We start from the raw sequence: 22224 nt of genomic DNA, 5'->3' as shown, positions 1-22224 counted from the left end.
AACGGCCATCGAGCCCTGATCTATTCGCGCCCTGATCGGGGGCGCCCAACCGTTCTATGGTTGGTGGACCCCTGTGACCTGCGATATATAAAGAGGTGGGGGCCGGGGCGCACGGTACTAGGTTCACCGCGCCGCCAGACTCCCCACCGATATCCCCTTTCGATCTAGGGCAATCGCAGTGCTCACGGGAAGCACCACTGCCACCTCTCCATCTCGATCTCTCTGTTGTCACCAGCCTCTACATCATCATGGCCGGCTCTGGATCGAGCTCTTCCGCACCCAAGGAAGGTAGGTTACCGGAAAGATCTAGCCTACACGATCCACGTGGGTCTATCAATGGTATCATGCCATCTTGGTTAGATGTTTTTCGGTAAAAAGATAAAACAGAGAAAGAAATAGAGATCCCCTCCCCCCAAGAACCCTAGACAGGGCAAAGAACGAATCCTTCAAGGAAACGGAAAAAGTAGCGCCGCCGCAAGGCCGCGCCGTTCCTCTCGATCTCGATGCGCATCGGCAAGCCGAGGCATCGAGAAGAAGAACACCACCCCTTTTCAGGGGCAAAGATCACCACCACCGATCCATTCGACGGCGGCGCGCTCACCGCAAGGGGAACGCGCGACCGGCGAAGGGGTCGGCAGGGGCGAAGCCTCTCCGTCCATCTAGGTCGCCGTCGTGCGGCAGTTGCCTCTCTTTCTCTCTGTGGGGAGGATGTGGATGGAGACAGTAAAAGGAAACGAAGGGGGAGGGGAAAAGAGTGCTCGCGCGGCGCGGTGGCGCGTTGTCGTCGCCGGCGGCCGGCGGAGCCCCGACCCGCTGCATCACAGACAGGGCGAGGAGACAGATCGGAGACGGCTCCTCTCTCTCTCTTTCTGTCACAGGAGGCTCACGCAAAGAGAAGGAAAGGGAAGGGAGAGGCACGCGCGGCGCGGTGGTAGACGTCGTCGCCGGCGGCCGGTGCTCTGGCGCGGTGGCGCTCGACGCCGTTGCCGGCGAAGTCCCGTGCGGGACTGAGGCGAGTGGTGCGTGCGAGGCGAGGAGGAGAAAGAGTGGCGCTAGGTCTCGGTCGGGCCAGCTGCCGCTGATTTTGTTCGACCGAGGAGCACGGGCGATCGTCCGATCGCGTTCAACGGTCTGGATTGAAAACCTAGCGCTGGGATGGGCCAGTGGGCCGAAAGTGGAGGTCGGGCGCAGTCGCCGCTGGGCCGCGGGCGCGCTAGGTCCAGGCCGGCTGGGCCGCGCGCTGGGCCGAGGCCGCAGCCGCACGCCGTTCCTGCTACAGTTTTTGTTCCTTTTGATATTTGTTCAGTTTTGGGCAAATTTCACATAGTGTTTTCTATTCAAATTTTTTCGAACGAAATTTTTTGTTAAGAAAATAGAAAAGCTAACAGAAAACGACTCTGAAAAGTAAAAGTAAAAAGTTCATGAATTTCTATTCATGTTTTTCCGCTGCGTAAATAATTAATAGTGCTCTTTTACAAAGAAAATAAAAGTTTAGATAGAATTATGTTTTTTAAGAGCATGTTAAAGTGAATATTTTAATGAATATGATTATGTTATTTTTATGACCAACGTTGTTAATAACATGATCATGTTTTATTATTGAAATTTAAAGGTGCATTTATTTCTAATATTTTGTCCAACGATAATATAGATTTAATTGCATAGACAATTATATGTTTAATTTGACCAACATTAGATTAATGCATATGATTGTTATATTGATGTCACTTAAATTGTGATTTCAGGAGGCTTTCACTTGATGAGTTGCCTAAAAGAAGTTCCGACACTCAAAGGTGACAACCACACTGAGTGGAGAAAGAAAGTTGAACTGGCATTTGTTTGTGCTGATCTGGACTGGGTTCTGGATGAACCACAGCCGGTCAGACCTACAGAGACAGTAAGAGAGACTACTGAGGATGATGCTGCATGGGCTAAAAGGAAGGGGGATTATGCTCCTTTGGAGATGTCCTACATCATAGCCAACCAAAAGTGGGTCAATGCAAATAAAAAATGCATGGCCTTTATAAAGAATACAATTGAGAGCACCATTGTGGGCTCCATTGCAGAGTGCGCTTCAGCAGCGGAGTTGCTGACAAAGATAGAGCCAGTTCACTGGCTCTTCAAAAATATATGCCACCCAGGTGTTAAAACAACTTGTGATAGAACAATATACAGGTGGTGGAATAAGAGAGCACATCCCGAGGATGAGCAATATGGCAACAAAGTTAAAGCCCATGGATGAGGATCTGGAGATCAAACCAAAGCTCCTGGTCCATCTGGTCATGGCTTCACTGCCAAAGGAGTTTGAAACTTTTGTTGTGAACTATAATATGTCACCTGGAACATGGGACATAGAAAAGACAATTGCTATGTGTGTCCAAGAAGAGGACAGACTAAAAGCTTCACATGGTGGAACACTCAACTATGTGAAGGATCATAAGAAAAAGAACTACAATCAAAACGACAAAAGTTCCCCTTCAAAGCCACAAGAAAAAGCTCCCTATCAGTATCAGCGTCAGCAACAGTCTTTCTCAGTGGACAAAGACACTTGTCTCCACTGTAAGCCGATCGGGCATTACAAGAAAGACTGCCCTGTTTGGCTGAAGTCCTTAATGGCAAAGCAAGGTAACAACATTGTTTCCTTAGTTAATGAATCCTTGTACACACAGTTTTCGAAATCTACTTGGTGGATTGACTCAGGGGCAATTGTTCATGTTGCAAATTGTTTACAGGGATTCCATTCGCCCCGAACTACGCTAAGAAGAGAAGGAGGCATTGAAGTAGCCAATGGAATAAAAGCGGAAGTTGAAGCTGTCAGCGACATCTCCTTGGAGTTAGCTGATGGATTCAATCTTCTACTTAGAGATGTTCTTTATGTTCCTTCATGTAATAGAAACTTAATTAGCGTTTCATGTTTGGACAAAGAAAATTATGAGTGTTATTTTGGACATGGCAAGTGTGCCATCTGGTATAATAATGCTTATGTTGGTAATGCTTTACTACATGATGAGCTTTATTTGTTATCACTTCGTGAAAAAGTGCATTCTGTATGCAATGTGAATGAACATGTTTCCGCGTCGAATAAAGAACAAAAGAAAAGAAAGAGAACATTCGACTCATCGAAATTATGGCATTGTCGCTTGGGCCATATTTCGAAGGGGAGAATAGAAAGATTAGTCAAAAGTGAAATTCTTCCATAGTTAGAATTCTCAGACTTAGAACAATGTGTAGATTGCATTAAAGGAAAGTATATAAAACAAATCAAAAAAGGTGCAATCCATAGCACAAGCACACTAGAAATCATCCACACCGACATTTGTGGACCATTTCCGGTGAAAAGTGTGGATGGATATGACTCGTTCATAACATTCACAGATGATTACTCTCGCTATGGCTATATTTATCCAATTAAAGAAATATCAGAAGCATTGGATAAATTTAGAATATTCAAAGTTGAAGTTGAAAATCAGCATGATAAAAGAATAAAGATAGTAAGGTCCGGCCGTGGGGGAGAGTACTACGGTCGGCACACTCCATATGGCCAAGTCCCTGAACCTTTTGCAAAGTTCTTACAGGAGACTGGCATAGTTGCCCAGTATTCAATGCCGGGTGAACCTCAGCAAAATGGAGTAGCTAAAAGGCGCAACCTTACACTTATGAATATGGTGCGCAGCATGATGAGTTATTCCAAGTTACCATTGAGATTATGGATGGAGACGCTTAAAACCGCCATTCACATTCTCAATAGAGTACCAAGAAAGTCGGTGCCCAGAACACCGTACGAGCTATGGACAGGAAGGTGCCCTCCCTACATCACTTCAAGGTGTGGGGGTACCCTGCTGAGGCCAAAATGTTTAATCCAAACATTGCAAAGTTAGATCCAAAAACAGTAAGTTGCCACTTCATTGGCTATCCAGACAGATCAAAAGGTTTTCGTTTCTACTGCCCAGACAGATATACAAAGTTTGTAGAAACGAGACACGCAGTCTTCTTTGAGGACGAAATGATGAGGGGGAGCTTGGTAGCTCGAAAAATTGATCTTGAGGAGAAGAGGATGCATGCACCTAATCCGATGATTCAGGAGCCATTTTTCTCACTACCAGTTGCAACTCCACCCATGACAACCTTGGGGGTAGACCCGGAACCTGTCCGTCAGGAGCCGACTGAACCCGTTGTTGAGCATGAAAGGGAGGTGCAACAACAAATTTTAGAAGAAGTGCCAGAAGTTGAGGGACAGAACGTGCCAGAAACTGAGGCCCTAAGAAGGTCTACAAGACCAAGAAAGTCAGCTATTTCTACTGACTTTAAAGTTTATAACACAGAAACGGTTCATATGGAAAAAGATCCCACCTCATATGAAGAAGCCATGAGAAGCCCTCATTCATCGATGTGGGTGAAGGCAATGGAAGACGAGATGGAATCGATGAGTTCCAAAGATGTTTGGGACTTAGAGGAAATTCCTAAAGGAGCCAAAACAGTAGGCTGTAAATGGGTCTACAAAATTAAGTATGACTCTAAAAGGAATATAGAAAAGTATAAAGCACAACTCGTGGCAAAAGGATTTACACAAAGAGAAGGGATAGATTACAATGAGACATTTTCTCCAGTCTCATGTAAGGATTCCTTCAGAATCATAATGGCATTAGTTGCTTATTTTGATTTAGAATTACATCAAATGGATGTTAAGACGACATTTCTGAATGGTGATTTAAAAGAAAATGTCTACATGAAACAGCCTAAGAGTTTTATCATGGAAGGCAAGGAAAATATGGGATGCCGCCTGAAGAAATCCATTTATGGATTAAGACAAGCCTCTCGGCAGTGGTATCTAAAGTTTAATCAAACGATTAAAAGTTTTGGATTTAAAGAAAATATTGAGGATAATTGCATTTATGCAAAGTTTAAAAATGGAAATATATTTTCCTAATCTTGTATGTGGATGATATCCTGCTTGCTAGTAGCGATGTTAGTCTACTACAAGAAACAAAGAAATACTTATCCTCAAATTTTGACATAACAGATCTTGGTGAAGCATCATATGTTTTGGGCATAGAAATTCACCGAGATAGGAACAGTGGAGTCTTAGGACTATCGCAGAAAGCATATTTAGAAAAGGTTCTTAAAAAGTATAACATGCATGCGAGTAAAGCCACACCTGCTCCTATAGTCAAGGGCGATAGTTTTGGGAAATTCCAATTTCCCAAGAACCAGTATGAGATCGATCAAATGAAAGCAGTACCATATGTTTCGGCAGTTGGCAGCTTACAGTATGCACAAGTGTGCACTCGCCCTGACTTAGCTTTTATCGCTGGGGTACTCGGTAGATATCAAGAGAATCTAGACATGGAGCACTGGAAGATGGTAAAGAAAGCATTGCGTTATGCGCAAGGCACGAAGGACTACATGCTAATATACAGGAGAACTGATTCCCTAGCGATAAAAGGGTATCCAGACGCAGATTTTGCGGGGGACAGAGATGATAGAAAATCCACGTCAGGATACGTCTTCACTCTCGCTGGGGGAGCTATTTCGTGGAAAAGCTCCAAACAGTCGATAGTTGCATCATCCACGATGTATGCAGAATTCATAGCATGCTTCGAAGCCACGGGGCAGGCGATATGGCTAAAGAAATTTGTACCCGACTTGAAAGTGGTAGATTGTATTCACAAACCACTAAAGATGTACTGCGACAACCAACCTGCAGTATTTTACGCTCACAACAACAAGTCGAGTAATGTTGTCAAAATAATAGAGATAAGGTATTATGTTGTGAAAGATAAAATCCAAGATCAAACTATAAGTCTCGAGCATATAAGGACAAAGGATATGCTTGCGGATCCGCTAACGAAAGGCTTACCACCCGCAAAAAAAACGAATGGCTTACCACCCAATGTGTTCAAGGAACACATAGCTGGCATGGGTTTAAGGGAAAGCCTTATGATTCCTGGATAGGCCCAAAAGGAACAGAATTTGCTTCTGATCATAACATATGTTGTAGCTGTATGATTCTAACGGCAATTAAGTTGTGACGATGAAACATGCTCTATGTATCAATATGTGATAAAACAAATAAACTAGAAAGTATAAGGTTAAAAGTAAAAGTTGACATCAAGGGGGAGAATGTTAGGTTGATCTCTCCACCGAGTGGGCTCAACGGCCCATCGGGCCCTGATCTATTCGCGCCCTGATCGGGGGCGCCCAACCGTTCTATGGTTGGTGGGCCCCTGTGACCTGCGATATATAAAGAGGTGGGGGCCGGGGCGCACGGTACTAGGTTCACCGCGCCGTCAGACTCCCCACCGATATCCCCTTCCGATCTAGGGCAATCGCAGTGCTCACGGGAAGCACCACTGCCACCTCTCCATCTCGATCTCTCTGCTGTCACCGGCCTCTACATCATCATGGCCGGCTCTGGATCGAGCTCTTCCGCACCCAAGGAAGGTAGGTTACCGGAAAGATCTAGCCTACACGATCCAAGTGGGTCTATCACCAGCTCCTGATAATAAATCTCGAAGCAACAAACGCCAAAGCTCGTGGCGTTTCGGCCTGGGCAGCAACGCCAGCTATCTTGGCGTTTTCATGTAGAGCAGAAACGCGAGCTAGCTAGGCGTTTGAATACGGAGCTGAAACGCGAGCTATCCCGGTGTTTTTATATGAAGGATAAACGCCACGGGCTATGGCGTTATTAAAAGGGTCAGACCATGAAATACTTTCATGTCCAGTTCACTTTGTGGCAAAGATTGCTAAAAAGGTTAAAACAATAATTTTGGCCGAAGTTGGCGCGGTAGCTACCATTTCGGATGATCAGACATAGGAGAATGAAGCTAGTACAAAGAAGAAGGGGATATGCCAATATGGGGCGGAGAAGGCTGGCATGGGGTCTTGGAGATATAAAAATGAAATGGTACGCTACTCGTCTCCTTGGTTTTCTTTCAATATGAGCTGTTTTCATGGTTTTGTCTCGCAGCAGGGTTTTTTTTGTGGGGGGGGGGGGGGGGGGGGGGGGGCTGCGATTTTTGGGGCACAGTGGTCTCACTACTCGCATATGCTCGCCGACGGCCTTGGAGATCGTGTTACAAATGTAGTATATGCACTATGTTATCTTTTTAGCATTTGGAAATTAGGGGAAATACGAAACATGTGTGTTATCAGAAAGGGTGCACAATGGTGATGAGAAAGACGGTGGCATGTCATCTGGCTTGCGTACACTATATCATTGAATATAGTTAGATCTAATCAATTTTCACCCTCACTTTTGTTATTTTTGAAATTGATTGCCTCATTTAAGCAAAATTTTGCCATATTTACCTTTTTTAAGTGTGCACATTTTGTCAAGCTGGCACCACATGTCAGCACACACATGATGCGCCATTGTGACAGGTTTTTCTTTCAACAGCCATTTTCTCCAAGGGATCAAACAAGAACATCTCAAGCTTTTTCGATGATGCTCTTCAGTGGAAGAAGACGTTCCCGGCGCCTACGAGACGTTTACAGTGACTTCATCAATCTTAATATATATTTTTTGACATAGTATCTCGAAGATGCTCATAGGGGTACAATGTGTATACGTTCATATGGGTGATTATATGTGTGTGTTTATAAACATCTGGGTGATTGTGTACTATACGTTCATATGGGTGACTGCATGTGTGTATAAATATCTGCGTGACTGTATATTGTGCGTATAATAACAGATAATGTAATCGTGCATTCGTGCTGGTAGGCTGGTGTGCCTAATTTCTCCCGGTCGATTTCCACGTCGTTCTCATCTTCCATATTCGGGTAAATACAAGCCACTGTCAGTATACCTCAAAAGAAAAAGACGCTCGAGATCGAGATCTCCGGGAGCCGAGTCATGGCCGTTACACGAGCCCATCATCCAGCTGTGCGTCCATCACGGTGCCCAGTCCGACCGTGCTCCAAGCCGGGCAACACTCGTCTTAATCTTGACTCTTCCCGTCTCCGGGCCCTACTACGCACCAGCACATAGCACTGAGCAGACCACCTCGAACTTCCGACGCGGCGCGTGCACGCACGGATGGTATCGCATGGCGACGCACCGAGCCCATCCTGTACCGACGTGACCGGTGGCAGCTGGACCGCGTGCCCGAGTGAATGAACGAATGAACACCATCGCACTCGCCACAGTGAAACACATGGGCCGGCGTAAAAGCGCAGGTGCCGCTGGCAGGCGCGCATTGATGGCGGTCTGATCTGATCTGATCGCCGGTGGTGGATCGACCGGTGGCGGTGGGTGTGGTGCCAAACCGGGACCGGACATCACGCCGCCGGGATCCGTTGGTGGGCTTCGGCGTGTGGTCGCTATCCGGCGAAGCACAGGAGCACCACCCACGTACGCCATATTTATGCCGCCGCTCACAGGCACGGTCAGCAACGAGATGCCTGGTTTGTCTTTCTACAAGTGCTTTTGTTCTCGTCTGCCATTCTACTGTGCATGACCACAATCTTCGTTTGTCCCCGTTGATACATAAACCGATTTATGTTTTTAAATTAGGCGATGAGGCGGAGTCATGGCCGGGGACTGGCTGAACGGCGGATGGTACTGCTGCTAGTGGACTGCCCCTGGAAAATCGCACCAGCGTCGATCTGATCGGAAATGATATGGTATATCTTATCATATCCCCTTCAGTTCTTCAATCATTCGCACGTCCTAGTGCTTTGGCAAAGCGGCGTTCCCCAGTGCGGGCAATCGATCTATATTCAGACAAAAGTCTGACTTTGGCCGCAAGCGTGCCTAGTATACAAGTACTTCCATGATCGATCGGTTACCCCGGAATGATATAAAAAGATGTTTGTATACAACATGCAATCTCGAAATTAAAATGTTGGTGTCCAAAATACTCCCATCCACATGACCCGAGAACTACATAAAGATTAGTAGAGCTAGCATATGCGTGCTAAAAGACATGCTGATGCCCATCGGAAAAAAAAAAGACACGCTGATGGATGCGTACGCTACAAGGTACTGTACTTAATCCGCATCCACGCACAGCACGGTGCCACCGAACGCCCTAATCTCAACACGTCGGCTCATCAGGATTGGCCGATTGGATATAAGCCGCATCATGACTGACGTGCTAACGGAATAAGTGGCCTAGTTAATTACGATGGCGACCACCATTTAGAACATTTTGTAAACCACTTCTACCATAGCAGCCTAACAGCATGGTCCGTCATTTCTTTGCATCTTGTGATCGATGACCAAGCACGGGTTTAATGATTTTCCATAACGCGGATGCGAGCGAAAACCGTATCTTGCAAAAACATCTTATATTGTTGGGCAGAGTGAGTAGAAAATTTGAGTAACTCAGGATGAACAAGTTCCTACATCTGCCTGGCTATCTACACATAAACCCATTAATCCCACCATACCGGCCTACCGCGGTGCCCAGAGAGAGAAGGAGGGTAATAATCGACACATCTCTGCGAGTTGCCTGCAGCGCCTTGAATTATCCTGGAACAGAAAATTACTCCACAGGTAAAGCAGGCAACACAGAAATGCCTAATTGTGTACTGAAACTGTAGTTGATAACTTGATGTTAACGGGCGCCATGCATGACGTATAACGAACTTGGCCGGCTGATTAATTGTGACGGCGACCACGCCACTAAACCGAGTCAAGCAGTCATGTTCATTTTCTGTCAAAATTTGGCGAGAGACGAAGGTTACTTGTGAGATAACAAACTTTGTCCGCACTCTTAGCCACCGAAAATCAGAATTCAGATTTCATCAAAAATGGTTTTTTTTTTTCATACTCCCTCCGTCCCATAATATAAAAGCGTTTTTTTACATTAGAGTAGTGTTAAAAATGCTCTTATATTATGGAACGGAGGAAGTATATTTTAAACTATGCAGATTCATTTTCTGGTAGATACCGTGCGAGTAAATGCGTGTGGCTGTGGAAGTGCATTGTACTCGTACTCGGTGTTTAATAAGAACTTGTGTATTATAATTTTTTTGCACGAGAAGATCATTTATTTTTCTTTCGTGAAACAGGAATAGAAATAAATTGAAGTACTGAACGCCGTAATAAGTTAGTACAATCTGAGATGAGGTTAAACCGCAGTAATCTAGAATCTACGAAGCCATCGTGATTACTTTAGTACACAACGGAGAAAAAACTCACTCTGTGATGACACAGGTATAAGTGCAGGGCAGCTAGCTGGTGCTACTGCCTACTAGTAGAGCATACGCACACACGACACACCCTCCTGCCTGCCATTACAAACCACCCACCATTTTCGTACACCACGCGAGATCAGGGCACCCGGCCCAGGCCAGCCTCCCCCAGCTCCACCACGGGACCAAGAAGCTCGAGGGCAGCCATGGCCGGCGCCTCCGCCAGCAGCACCCGCAAGGGCGGCATCAAGGCCTACTGGAAGCACCGCGGGTACGACCGCCTGGACGCGGCCGCGGCGCAGCGCCGCCCGGCCCTCGCCACGGCCGAGCTCGGCGCCGGGGGCGGGGCGGCGACCGCGACCGCGGGCCGTCGGCGCGGGTGGCGCGTGCGGCGCCGCGGCCTCGGGCGGCGCCTTCTGCGCGCGCTCTCGCCGCGGCGGCTGCTCTCGCGGCTCCGGGACGCGTACGTGAGCGCCATGCTCCGGCTCGCGTCCTCCGCCGCCGTGGGCTACGGGAGCGCTCCCTTCTGCGCCGCCCCCGAGCCCTTCGCGCGGCCGCGGCCGCTCAAGGAGTACGACGAGAAGGTGCTGGTGGAGATGTACCGCTCCATCCTGGCCCGCGGCGGCGTCATCCCTCTCTCCGGCGACGCCTCCCTGGTGGTCAGCCCCGCCCCGCTGCCGGCCACGGCCACCGTGGCCTGAGCGCCCACACCGGTCGACTGAGCGCGGCCCGGACGCTAGCTTGTCACGCCATTTGCACCTTCGTCTCGCCGCGCAGAACTCGTGAACTGTACTAGCACCATCTACTAGCGTGTATGTTGGAATTTCTGCGGTACTACGTCTTGCTGCAATTTGCAAAATGGTCTACCAACGTGATTGCTCAAGTGATCTTCCGTTTCTTCTTCTTCTTCTTACGCATTTTACTCCTGAAAACGAGCACAGAAGCCTCGGAAGCTGGCTGTGCTGTCGGCGATTGTTCACTGGAACTCGCAGGATTTTGCGGGAATAAGTTTGGTTCCGTAGAAACAAGGCGTTTCAAGCGGTGGCATTTTACGGTTGGTCGCATACGAGTAGGGCGTTTTGGTGACCGAGCTCCATGGAGCCCTTTATTTTTGAAAAATTCAAAATTCAAACTTTTTGACTTCAAAAAATTCTGAAAATAAATATGTAACTATACACGGATGAAATGCATGTGTGTGTAAAAATTCAAGATGAAATACTTCGAAATGCGACCTATAGAAAAAAGACAAATTTCTGGACTTTGAGGATGAATAGTAACATGTGTTAAAAGGCCTCAGATTTGTCTTTTTTGCACAGCCTTCATTTCAACGTATTTCGTCCTAAAAATTTACACATATGTGTGTTATGCCTCCATGTATATCTGTAATTTGTTTTCAGATTTTTTTAAATTGTAAAAATATGAATTTTCATGATTTTTGTGTTTTTTAAAAACCGGCCTCCATGGAGGCCGAGCTCCAAAAGGCATTTTCGGTCGCATACCATATAATTAAGCGTGGATGGTAACAGAATTGGGGTGCAAGAATCAGGAAGCGGGGAACGCGCGACCTTTTAGCTTTATAGAATATTGTTGCTGTTGACGGTAGTACTGGCCATACAGACTGGCAGGGCTGCCGGTATTTAAAGCTCAGTAGCGCCACAACAACCTACGTGGGGGGTGCGATGGGACGGGCCGGCGCTAGCCGCCCGCTCACGACGCTCTTCTCGACTTGGTTAAGAATAATTGTTCGTGTCCTTACGTGCATGGCTGTAGGTTTCTGGTGTGATTATGGGGTTGGAGATTCTGAGAGCACCATCTGTAAGATTTTCAGTACGTGGTGGTGCTGTACCGCCTTCAGGGGAGATAGTGTACCGCCTTCGGTTGGATTCTACCGCTCGGTACTCTTGCGCCGGCGATGAGTACCTTCAGAGTGGATCATCTTAATGTTTTTTTCTAAAAAATATTTTCTTTTCAAACGCAAAAAAAAACAGATTTTGATCTAGTAACCAAATCAACAATACTAGCAAGCCCAGCAAATAAGGAAATTACACTGAAATCCCTAAAAGTCGACCGTTTGCTTCCTCTCATAAATGGTGCGCCATCGCATGCCACTACGATGTCGAAGTCAGCCTAACATTGTTGTTCGTCGATGGAAAGTCATCATGGTGCAATCCTAGCGGATCATCGCTTTGGCTAAGCCTCACCACCGAAAGAGTCGCAGATCAAGAGCCCGATCTCCACAAAATACCGTAAACCTTAGGAGGGCACATCAAAGTGATAGAGGTGAGTGTGTGATGCCGGAGGACCCAGCCGCGAAAGGATGTTGCCGCCATCACCTCAAAGAAGCCCGCAAACCTAGCCTCACTGTCCAAAACGGATAACAGGAATCTAGGCCCGCGAACCAGCAACGCTGCCACATATAACATCGTTGGGATGTCAAGGAAAAATTATACGTCGAACAGATGTCACCACCACCATCAACATTGTACGCACCGTTGGAAGCCCGAAGCAACGAACAACAGTGAAGGCATATCTTAAATTAACCTTGAAACAATGAAACTGTATCTTCATTCGATAAATCAAGGTATCAAAACACTCGGGCCACAACATACCGGCGGAGGAAAAATGGCGGCAAAGATCACCTCTTGAGACAGTTCACATAACCTTAATTGATGGTAATCTATAAAAACTTAGGCCTCCTTTGGTTCATAGGGTAGAAAAATCATAAGAATAGGAAAGTCATAAGAAATGAGATGGCATATATTTGAAACCCTATGAATAAGAATACGAAAGAAGATGCCCTTTGGTTCACATCGCAGGACTTTTTGCATTGAGTCTACGCTAATATTTATTTTCTTATGAAATATGGAGAATAGGGAGAATTCCTTCATAGGAACAGGATTCTATTCCTAGAAACCAAAGGGCTCTAAAGAAAAATTTTCTATATAAATCCTATACTATGAGATTCCCACAAAATTCCTAGGAACAAAGGAGGCCTTGACCCCCCCCCCCCCCCCCCCCCCAAAAAAAAAGAAAAGAAAGCTCAATTAGTATTGTATGCATCTCTCCAAAATTAGAATCCGAAATTGGCGGAGGAGAAGTGGTGGAAACGACTTTTCCTATTGTAAATTAGAATCCATTTTTTTGCCGGGTAAAGCACATGTTTTATTCCTAAGAAATAGTGTTATAGTCTGCTAATACAAACTTTGAAACATCGTCTGGAACTCGGTGCAACCAACAGGCGGTGCAACCTCCGAATGATCAATATTAGCTAGAGTATAAGGAACACCTATTTCGACTATAATCTATTTTTAACGAAATAAACACCCGACGTGCTAGCATTTTCTAAATCTCCATAATCAGATGACCATACGCCGACCGGTCCAGTTAGAATCCAAAACTACATACATGTTGCAACCACCTTGCGTGGCTATTTTAAGTTGATACCCTGCTATAGCACGACACATCTCTCTTGCGTGCATGGCAAGAATTGCGGTCGGTTGATGATGGAAAACAAAAGATGCCTGGTGCCTCTACCAGTGGTTGCAGGTCAACTAGATCAGCACCATAAAATAATACTCCCTCCGTCCGGAAATACTTGTCGAGGAATGGATGTATCTAGATGTATTTTAGTTCTAAATACATCCATTTTTATACATTTTTTTGACAAGTATTTTCGGACGGAGGGAGTACTAGTAAAAGCAGGGGAACAGAAAGCTGAACCGATGTAATCGTAGCACGTACGTAGGGCGTGATGTCTTCTCATCGCCATGTGTGTGTTTGTATATAGTTTAAGTCGCGCGAGGTAGAGCTGAAGTTGATCACGATGTGGCGCGTATGCGTATGCGTGCGCACACTGGGTGCGGTTTTCTTTTCATGATTGGATTGAGCATAGACGAGAAAAGAAAAGCGTAGCTGCCTGCGCCTTCTAGTAGGTCATGGGAATCAAATCCACACCCACTGATTTTATTTTCAATATCCGCCGCACTGATCACGACTGTGTTGGTCTTGAGGAAAGCAAGACGAGAAAACGATCCGCGTGCGCTAAATTTTGTGTTTTGACCTTTTTTTAAAACCTATTTAAGATCTGATTCTAGTAGACTAAGGTCATGGCGGTAGGGTCTAACGGCCTACCGCCAAGGTCCCTGATGGTAGGGTTGCATGCCCTACCACAAAATTCTTCTAAGTGTTGCACACAATGCGTTCTCGTGTCTATCGTCAAGTACCTTGGCGGTAGGGTTGTACAGGCTACCGCCAATATGTTGATGGTAGGTTGTTACACCCTATCGCCATGGACTCTGGCGGTAGCAAAAGGGTCAGATTTTGAATTTTTTTTAACTAGAGTCAGATCTTAAATAGGTTTCAGAAAAGGGTTAAAATACAAAATTTTGCCTCCACGTGCTGCGTTCGGGCAGCTGCCGCATGTTACTCTAGTCTACTCCGTTGAGGTGAAGTTGCTCCCCACGGCAAAAAATAATCAAGATTCAAGTTTTCATTTCCTCCCTGGATGAAAATATTAATCACGAATCATGTTCCTCGGTTCCAGGCAAAAAATAATAATATTCATGTCCCTTGATGATAAATAATCAAGATTCAAGTTTTGATTTCCTCCCTGGATGACGCTGGATGGAGAATAGAAGAAGCAACAGAAGATGCATAGATGCCATGTTCGTCGAGGCAACTGCGCGCGTCCAAGGTTTGGCTTTCCTTGGGGCTTGAGCTGAACGCAAACAAGCCATCGGGAGCTGCAATCTGAGGGTCTACTAGTGGTTCGGGCGCCATCCTGTGGCGTCGCTTAAGAAGAAGTTGTGCGAATGTTTTTATCTAAAAAAAATACATAGAGTTCTCGGCTCCATTCAAAAAAACATTTCAGGAAAAAATTCTCACCTTGATCTAAAAAAATATAAAAAAATTACCACCGCAACCTACCAGCGAGTGCCACTTTGCATAACTTTCATTTGAAAAATATAAGTGGCCCTCAACTCCATCTAAAAAGAAAAATTGCACTTAAAAAATAATCCACACCTTCATCTAAAAAAATTCAAAGATTTCTCATCGCGGCCAACCAGGTTGCACCATGTGGCATAGCTGGTTGGCCGCCCTTCACGAGTAGCTTAATAGGTTTAATTTTCTTTTCCAATAAAGAACATGTTGATCCAATCTTTATATCAAGCTTATACAAGCGAATACCCAACCTCTTCATAAGAAGATGCACACAACCAACAAAAATTAGTATGCGCCCAAGCATAAAGTTTCTAAGTCTGTGTATTCCTTAAATACCTATGCCCCCCGCAAAAAAAAAATAATAAAAAATAAATACCTATGGGCCGCCGTGTATAGAAATCTTGTGAGAATAAAGCAGTCGACCGGTTCTAAAACAAGTGCAATTATTACTACATTTAAACAATGACGGTGTGTTGCAACGGAATATAAATATTCTAGTACGTTAGCGTATGATTTACCTGCCAATGATATGTAACTGTGTAAATAAATGTTCATCAAATTATGTCCGTGATTTACCTTATATTTTGATCAAAAATGATTTACCTGCCCATAGTATGTGATTGTGTAAGTAAATGTTTATCATATTTTGCCTGTGATTTACCTTATATTTTGATCAAAAGTTTGGTAAGTAAATTAAAGTGAATTTGGTTCAGAAGGTAAATAAATTAAGCTGTTTAGTTATTATACGAGAAAGGTTGGACGAAGGGACGGTGGGAAGAAAGGTGAAATGGAAACCTTATGTTATTTTTAAGTAACTAGTTAAATGCCCGGGCGTTGCTACAGGCAACAATGCAAAGTGTGTATATTGGTTATTCTACTTTGTTTGCTATGTGCAATAATTCGAAGTCAATGCAAAAAATGTGTAGGTCTGTTATGTTATTTTGTACATATGTTTAGTTTATATTTACCTCATAGTTATATATACAAACATATTTCATTTGTTCCCTCCCTCTTGGCCATTATGTGTAAAAATACCCCACGTACATGTCGTGTATGGTTTCTAATAGCACTATGATTAGCTGATGGGCACGTCTTTATCTCCCTACCTACCACCCCTCATCAAACAAATGGAAGCTCCGACGACATTTAGCAAATGAAAACACTTGACACGCAAGGGAGCGACAGCCAACTACATTTATATGGAAAATCATTCTTCACCAATAAATAATAATAACAATTGGAAACTCCGACGACATTTAGCATTTCCAACGCTGACTCTCAAACCGTCTGCATTTTTCAGGACCGAGCGGTTCGGACGCATTTTACCATCAATGCGGTACCCCATCCGCCCATGGACCGGTCCGGACATTCGACTTCCTGCAAACCGAAACCCAACCCGGGGGCTTTGCGGGCGTCTGGACCATTTTCACCTAAGCATCCGACACCCGGATCCAACCCAAAAGCCTCTCCCGCAATATCTCATTTTACCATCAATGCGGTACCCCATCCGTCCATGGACCGGTCCGAACATTCGACTTCCCGCAAACGAAACCCAACCCGGGGGGCTTTGCGGGCGTCCGGACCGCTTTCACCTAAGCATCTGACACCCAGATCCAACCCAAAACCCTCTCCCGCGATATCTTTTCAAAGGACTTGCCGCTTTCCGTGCCGCATTCATGTAGGCCCGGAGTCGTAGCGGACGACAATGATGACACACGATGTGTCCGGACGGGAGGGCACCCCTGACCGACACGACCAGACTGGCGCCACTTCAATGTGTAAGCGTTATCTCGAGAAACCAACTCCGGCCGCTGTGCCACATTGAAGCGGGCTAGCCGCCTATTTTTCTGGCCGCATCTCTTTGAGCACGGATCTGGCACCATCCAAATTGCACTCTCCACATATCCGCGCACTATCCCACTCCCCTCTTCCTCCACTCAATGGCGATTGGCAAGTCCTGGATCTTGGCACCGATGGGCGGATCCTGGCTCCACCGCCCTTGCTCTCGAGGGCCCTCTTCCTCTATGCGGTCGGTTCCTCGGAGAAGGAGGAGACCGTAATTTCCTCTTGCGACGAGCAGGACCAGCCACAACAGCAGCAACCACGCATGCGTCCATGGTGGCCATGGCCGTGCGAAAGCAGAGAGGATAATCCGCGAGTGCCAACGGGCCACCGGGAGACCCTGTCGCGACCCCGCGCCCTTCCGTCACTAGAAGCCCAACTCCGACGACAGCGCCCGACCGTCAGCTAGCCCAATGATGCATATGAGGTCACCATCAAGTATAGGGTAGTTCCGTAGTTTAGATATTTTTTTATTTTATTTAGTTCACTGGACAAAATATCGTCTAGTTTTATGTAAAAATATCTAAATTTGAATGGAAGTTATTCACTTTGTTTAAATTTCTATCAATTTTTTCTTTTCGTTAAATTTCGTTTGAAATGTGAACGGACGGTTGCGGCTAGCTTTGGATGACCGGCTCCCATATTAGTGTCCAGACATCTATCCGGACAGGTCCGTGGATAGATTTAGTGTCCGTTTTAGGGGGTCCATATTGAAGTTGGAGATGCCCTTACTCTATTTTATAGTCTCACCTGTCACAAATCACGTGTCGATGTTCCTTAACCTTCTACACAAAACAAAATAGTGAAAAATGGTAAACAAATAAAAATGATGCATTTCTTGTCCAACCAAGAATGAACACATTTTATCGTGATTGTTCTTGTTCATTTTTAGCTGCCGTATCAAAAAGTGAGTTGTTACCTGGACAGTTTCTTGCAATAACATGATGGTGTTCTGTTTATTTTCTGGGCACGGTAACATGTAGTGATGGAGGAGGATTTGGAATATAAATAACCATGTTTAGTTTGGTGATTAGATGCATAATTATAGGGGTACATTAATTATCTTTCAAAAAATAACACACTGCACGATTACAGCATGGCTTCCAAAAATAATTGGATGTGGCATTTTCTTTAGGGCTGGAATCGACAATACATATAGAAAGTAAAAAATATATCAGTTTTGCTAAAACACATCTAGATGTGCCATAAGTATTGCACATCTAAGTCCTATATCATTGATACACGAAGATTTGTGTGGATATTTTTTCCTTTTTCTTTTCCTTTCTATGCTTACTTGTGTCATTTAGATGTGCAATAACTAAGGCACATCTACATGTGCCCTAGACAAACCCAAAATATATACACCTACAAATTTGGAATTTCTCTCAAAAACCAATATACCTAATATTAAGGAACGGAAGGAGAATATAATTCAGTGCAAACAAATGCAACCATTCTCATCGCATTCAGTGCAAACTACTTTGGTAATCATTCATCAACCGGGTACAACAATGCAGACTTCAAACATATACTCAGCCGTTTCGAAAGAAAAAAAAACATATACTCAGGAAAGTGCACACACCTTAATATAAAGTGTGTTTTCACATAAACTTGTTGGACCCTTGTAATTTATTTTTGTTATCCTTCCTGATGCAGTGCAGCAATGCGCCATGATGATTTTCAAACCTGACTACTGATCATGCATAAGCTCTCTGCTGCTCTAGCATTATATGCGTTAAGCAGAGATGCAATTAGCTGTTCATAATAAGAATTATCTTATTCGTTAATATAAAAACCAAGAAGAAATGACTGCTGCTAGGACTCAAGTCAGTGGAAAATCTGCACAAACAAGGCATCAATCTCTTCGGCTCTATTGATCTTAACAAGTGTACAACAAATGCTTTATACAAAAAAAATCAACATAGTAAAGAGATCTCTCAGAGAAGGGAATGTACGAGTAGCAAAGCATTCTGATTCACATTCAGCACAATCAAGGAATTAACAAAGAGCAAAAACATATGTCGAGGAGTCGCAGACAATGGTGATCTGTTCATACACATGATTAAAAATTAATCTTCCTCTGAACCGGGTGAGGGACTGTAGTACGAACAATGGGGACTGAGATTGATCGACGATGTAGAGAGACAACGCGATAGCCAGGAGACGCAGACAATGAAGGACTTGATGACGATGGCCGCTCTCCATGCGCACACTGCTGTGAGTTCCACTGCCGCGTCCCGCAGCTCGCAATCATGCCTCCCCACACCCTCTCCTCGTCATTGCATAATTAGATCGTCCTAGCTTGTTCCTTGAACAGCCATACGGCGCCCCGGGGACGCCAACCAATCCAGAGCTGCAAGATGTGCGGGATTCACCGGGGCGTGGCGAGCACGATAAACACGAGCCAAGAAACTCGATCGTGTGTTTGATGGTGGTAGAATTATCTTGGGTTCTCACGTAGGTATGCACACATGGAAGGCAGGAAGGGCCACGTGATTGATGGAATCAATCTCAGTCATTCCGTATGGAATGTGTGATTAATGCGAGATCATGGGAGGAGTGAAAACTTTGGTAGGAGAGAAACAGAAATGGAAGGAGGTCAGGAACGGAAGGACAGATTTATGTCTCCTTCCATTGCTACGGACGATTTTTACAGACATGATTTGTAGCAAAAATTAGGGCAGTTTCCATGATCTATTTATTAGGTGCCGAAAATCGGTGGACGTGGCCGCGTGGGGTTACTAAGGGTAGGGAGGTGCGGACGAAAACAACAACGTAAGAGGGGAAACGGAACCTTACGGTTTTTTTAGGTAGTAGAGATAGAGATAAAGATAACAAATCAACAAGTGGACAATTAGAATATGCTATTTTGCGCTCGGTCGCCACATCGAATAAATTGCTGGCTTCTTTGATTAGCAGAATCATAAAACAAATGAATGAGAAAAATATAGAAACACAAGTGTAAAACCAAGGATTGAAAAGTAGAATAGAAAATTAACATTGATATCAAATAAGTTTTTCCCAAGACATACATGATTTAGTTGTGGATGTTGGACTTCACGGACTAAAGTTATATGAATCTTTCCTCAAACCACATTATTATTATTATTATTATTATTATTATTATTATTATTATTATTATTATTATTATTATTACCGTTGTGGAAATTGGACTTCACCCACTAAAGATGGTTTTTTTTTGCGGGTGCGCTAAAGATGGTTTTTGCTCTTTCTTTTCAAAAGATCGGTCAAACTTAGAATTTGGCAACAACCATGTGGGACAAAAATACATACCTATTGATATTATTCTGATTGTCACATGGTGGTGGCTACCACTCGTAAAATGATTTTTTTAAGCCCTCAAGGCTATCTGGCTCCGTCGATCGGGACCTGGCTATGTTGAACAGATGTGTCTTCGCGCTTGGTGTGCCTTCATCTGGCACTTGAACAGATGTGTCTTGACGAACGACGACAGTAAACATTCTGTTGAGTAATGCAATCCTCCTATTCAGAAAAAAAAAAGTTGTACAAGAAATGGTGGTGGCTATACTAGGTACTTCCTAATGATCTAAACGCTCTTATTTTTGGTTACAGAGGGAGCATATGGCATGGCGCAAGATAGTGGCAGAGTAACTTGTTTAGCACAGAGTTTGGCTAGCCTAAGATCGACATATGCACCAAACACATGCATTAGGCCATCATCCTCGAAATCACGTCACGGTCACATTAACTAACGAAACTTGCGAAATACGACTCGATAATGCATGGCACTCCGGAGTAGCTAGCCTGGCTGGGTTGCAGCAATAAGTGCCTCGAATTCTCTATGGTCGTCACGTCCATGTCCGGTCCAAGGTCGGAGAAGTGATGTGCGGTGCATGCCCAACCGCCAGCGACCCTGATGTCCGTCGTAATTAGTGCCAGCCTCCACAATCGGTCACGATCGTCCGCCCCTCTCGTCTCCGCCGCACGCCGCGCCATCATGCATGACGTGACGCCTGATCAATCAAGATCAAGGTCGAGCTCCCTAGAATATTTCTTTCTTTTCTGCGAGGGAAACTCCCTTTCCTTTTTCTTTTGGCGAAAATACTTCACCTACGGCAGGCGAGACGGAAAAGGACGAGCGGGGAATAGTCAGTAGACAGCGCTGGTTTGTCCCCATACCAAACCAACGCTGTCTGCTGACTATTCCCCGCTCCTCGAGACGGATTGTTTGGAGGTTGTAAACCTCTGGACCAATCGCCACGACTCACGTGCAGTTGTGGCACCAATCTTAATAGAAATTGGAGAGCTAGCTAGCACTTTTATCTCTTTTGTAATTGAACATGTACCCAGGTCAGCGAACGGTCCGGCTCACCTTTGTGCCAAGCACGCTTGCACAATTGATGTGACCGAGAGCTGGCTAGACAGTACTCCCAGCTTCCTGATCAGCAGTCTGTTGGCTGACTGTGATGTGAACGCTTTTATCAAATAAAGCTCTCGAATATCCCCGCAAAAAAAAAGACAGCGCTGGTTTGTTTTTGGCACTTTAAAAAGACAGAAGAAAACTCTGTATTTCGAAGAAAACGAAACAATTCCTATGTATATCAAGATATGCGCTATCCCCGTAAATTTCTACGAATAAATATACATTTGTGATTTGTCGTGGATCCATGTAAACAGATACTAGTAAATTCATTAGTTGCATATAATCAAATGATAAAGAGGCATCCGCAAAAAAAAACACAATAAAGAGACCGTGGTATTTTTCTTCTCCAATTATTTAAAGTTGAACAGGACATCATCAGCCAAGAATTGAAAGTGTCCAGGACCCAACTAATCGGTCAGAGACTATGGTGTCATGTGATTTTGATTCCGGTTCATTAATTTTGGTAACTGAAGTGCCAACATTTGTTTTTGGCCACTGCTAGGTGCCGGCGCAGCGGCCGAAACTTTCGACGTTAGCGCCCTAGCATCGGATACAGGCACTTGTAACCATCAGATTTAGGGAAGAAAAAAGAGAGGAAAAATACACCTCCATGACTTCTCACCTCCTCCCGCTAGAGCTCGCTGGAGCCACTCGTTGGCGTGCTCGCCGATCGGAAATCTTGCTCGCCTCCGGAGCTACTCATCGGTGCGCTCGCCGGAGCCGCTCATCAACGCGCTCGTCAGAGCCGCTCGTCGGCGCACTCGCTGGTCGCAAATATTGCTCGTCTTCACTGGTAGCAAATTTCGTTGTCGGTTGTAGCAAACGGAGATAATGGTTGCAGCAAAAAAGTTGTCATCACCGCTAGCGGTTGTAGCTTACCGTTGCAGGATTTAGCA

General features: G+C 45.1%; 1 protein-coding gene and 1 pseudogene across 1 annotated transcript; both read left to right on the top strand.

Annotated features, from left to right (window-relative positions):
- The first annotated feature begins 1915 nt into the window (after positions 1 to 1915).
- Positions 1916 to 2779, top strand: LOC147991414 (uncharacterized; annotated as a pseudogene).
- A 7398-nt stretch (positions 2780 to 10177) lies between these two features.
- On the top strand, positions 10178 to 11023 carry LOC125534483 (uncharacterized). The gene has a single exon (XM_048697698.2). It carries the CDS (start codon positions 10347 to 10349, stop codon positions 10839 to 10841), a length of 495 nt encoding a protein of 164 aa, XP_048553655.1. The 5' UTR covers positions 10178 to 10346; the 3' UTR covers positions 10842 to 11023.
- Positions 11024 to 22224: the final 11201 nt, after the last annotated feature.

Source organism: Triticum urartu, chromosome 1A (assembly GCF_056163025.1).
Source record: "Triticum urartu cultivar PI428250 chromosome 1A, HENAU_Tu73, whole genome shotgun sequence".
NCBI classification, from domain to species: domain Eukaryota; kingdom Viridiplantae; phylum Streptophyta; class Magnoliopsida; order Poales; family Poaceae; genus Triticum; species Triticum urartu.
Note: the sequence above shows the minus strand (reverse complement) of the source record. Positions and strands in the feature narration are given on the sequence as shown.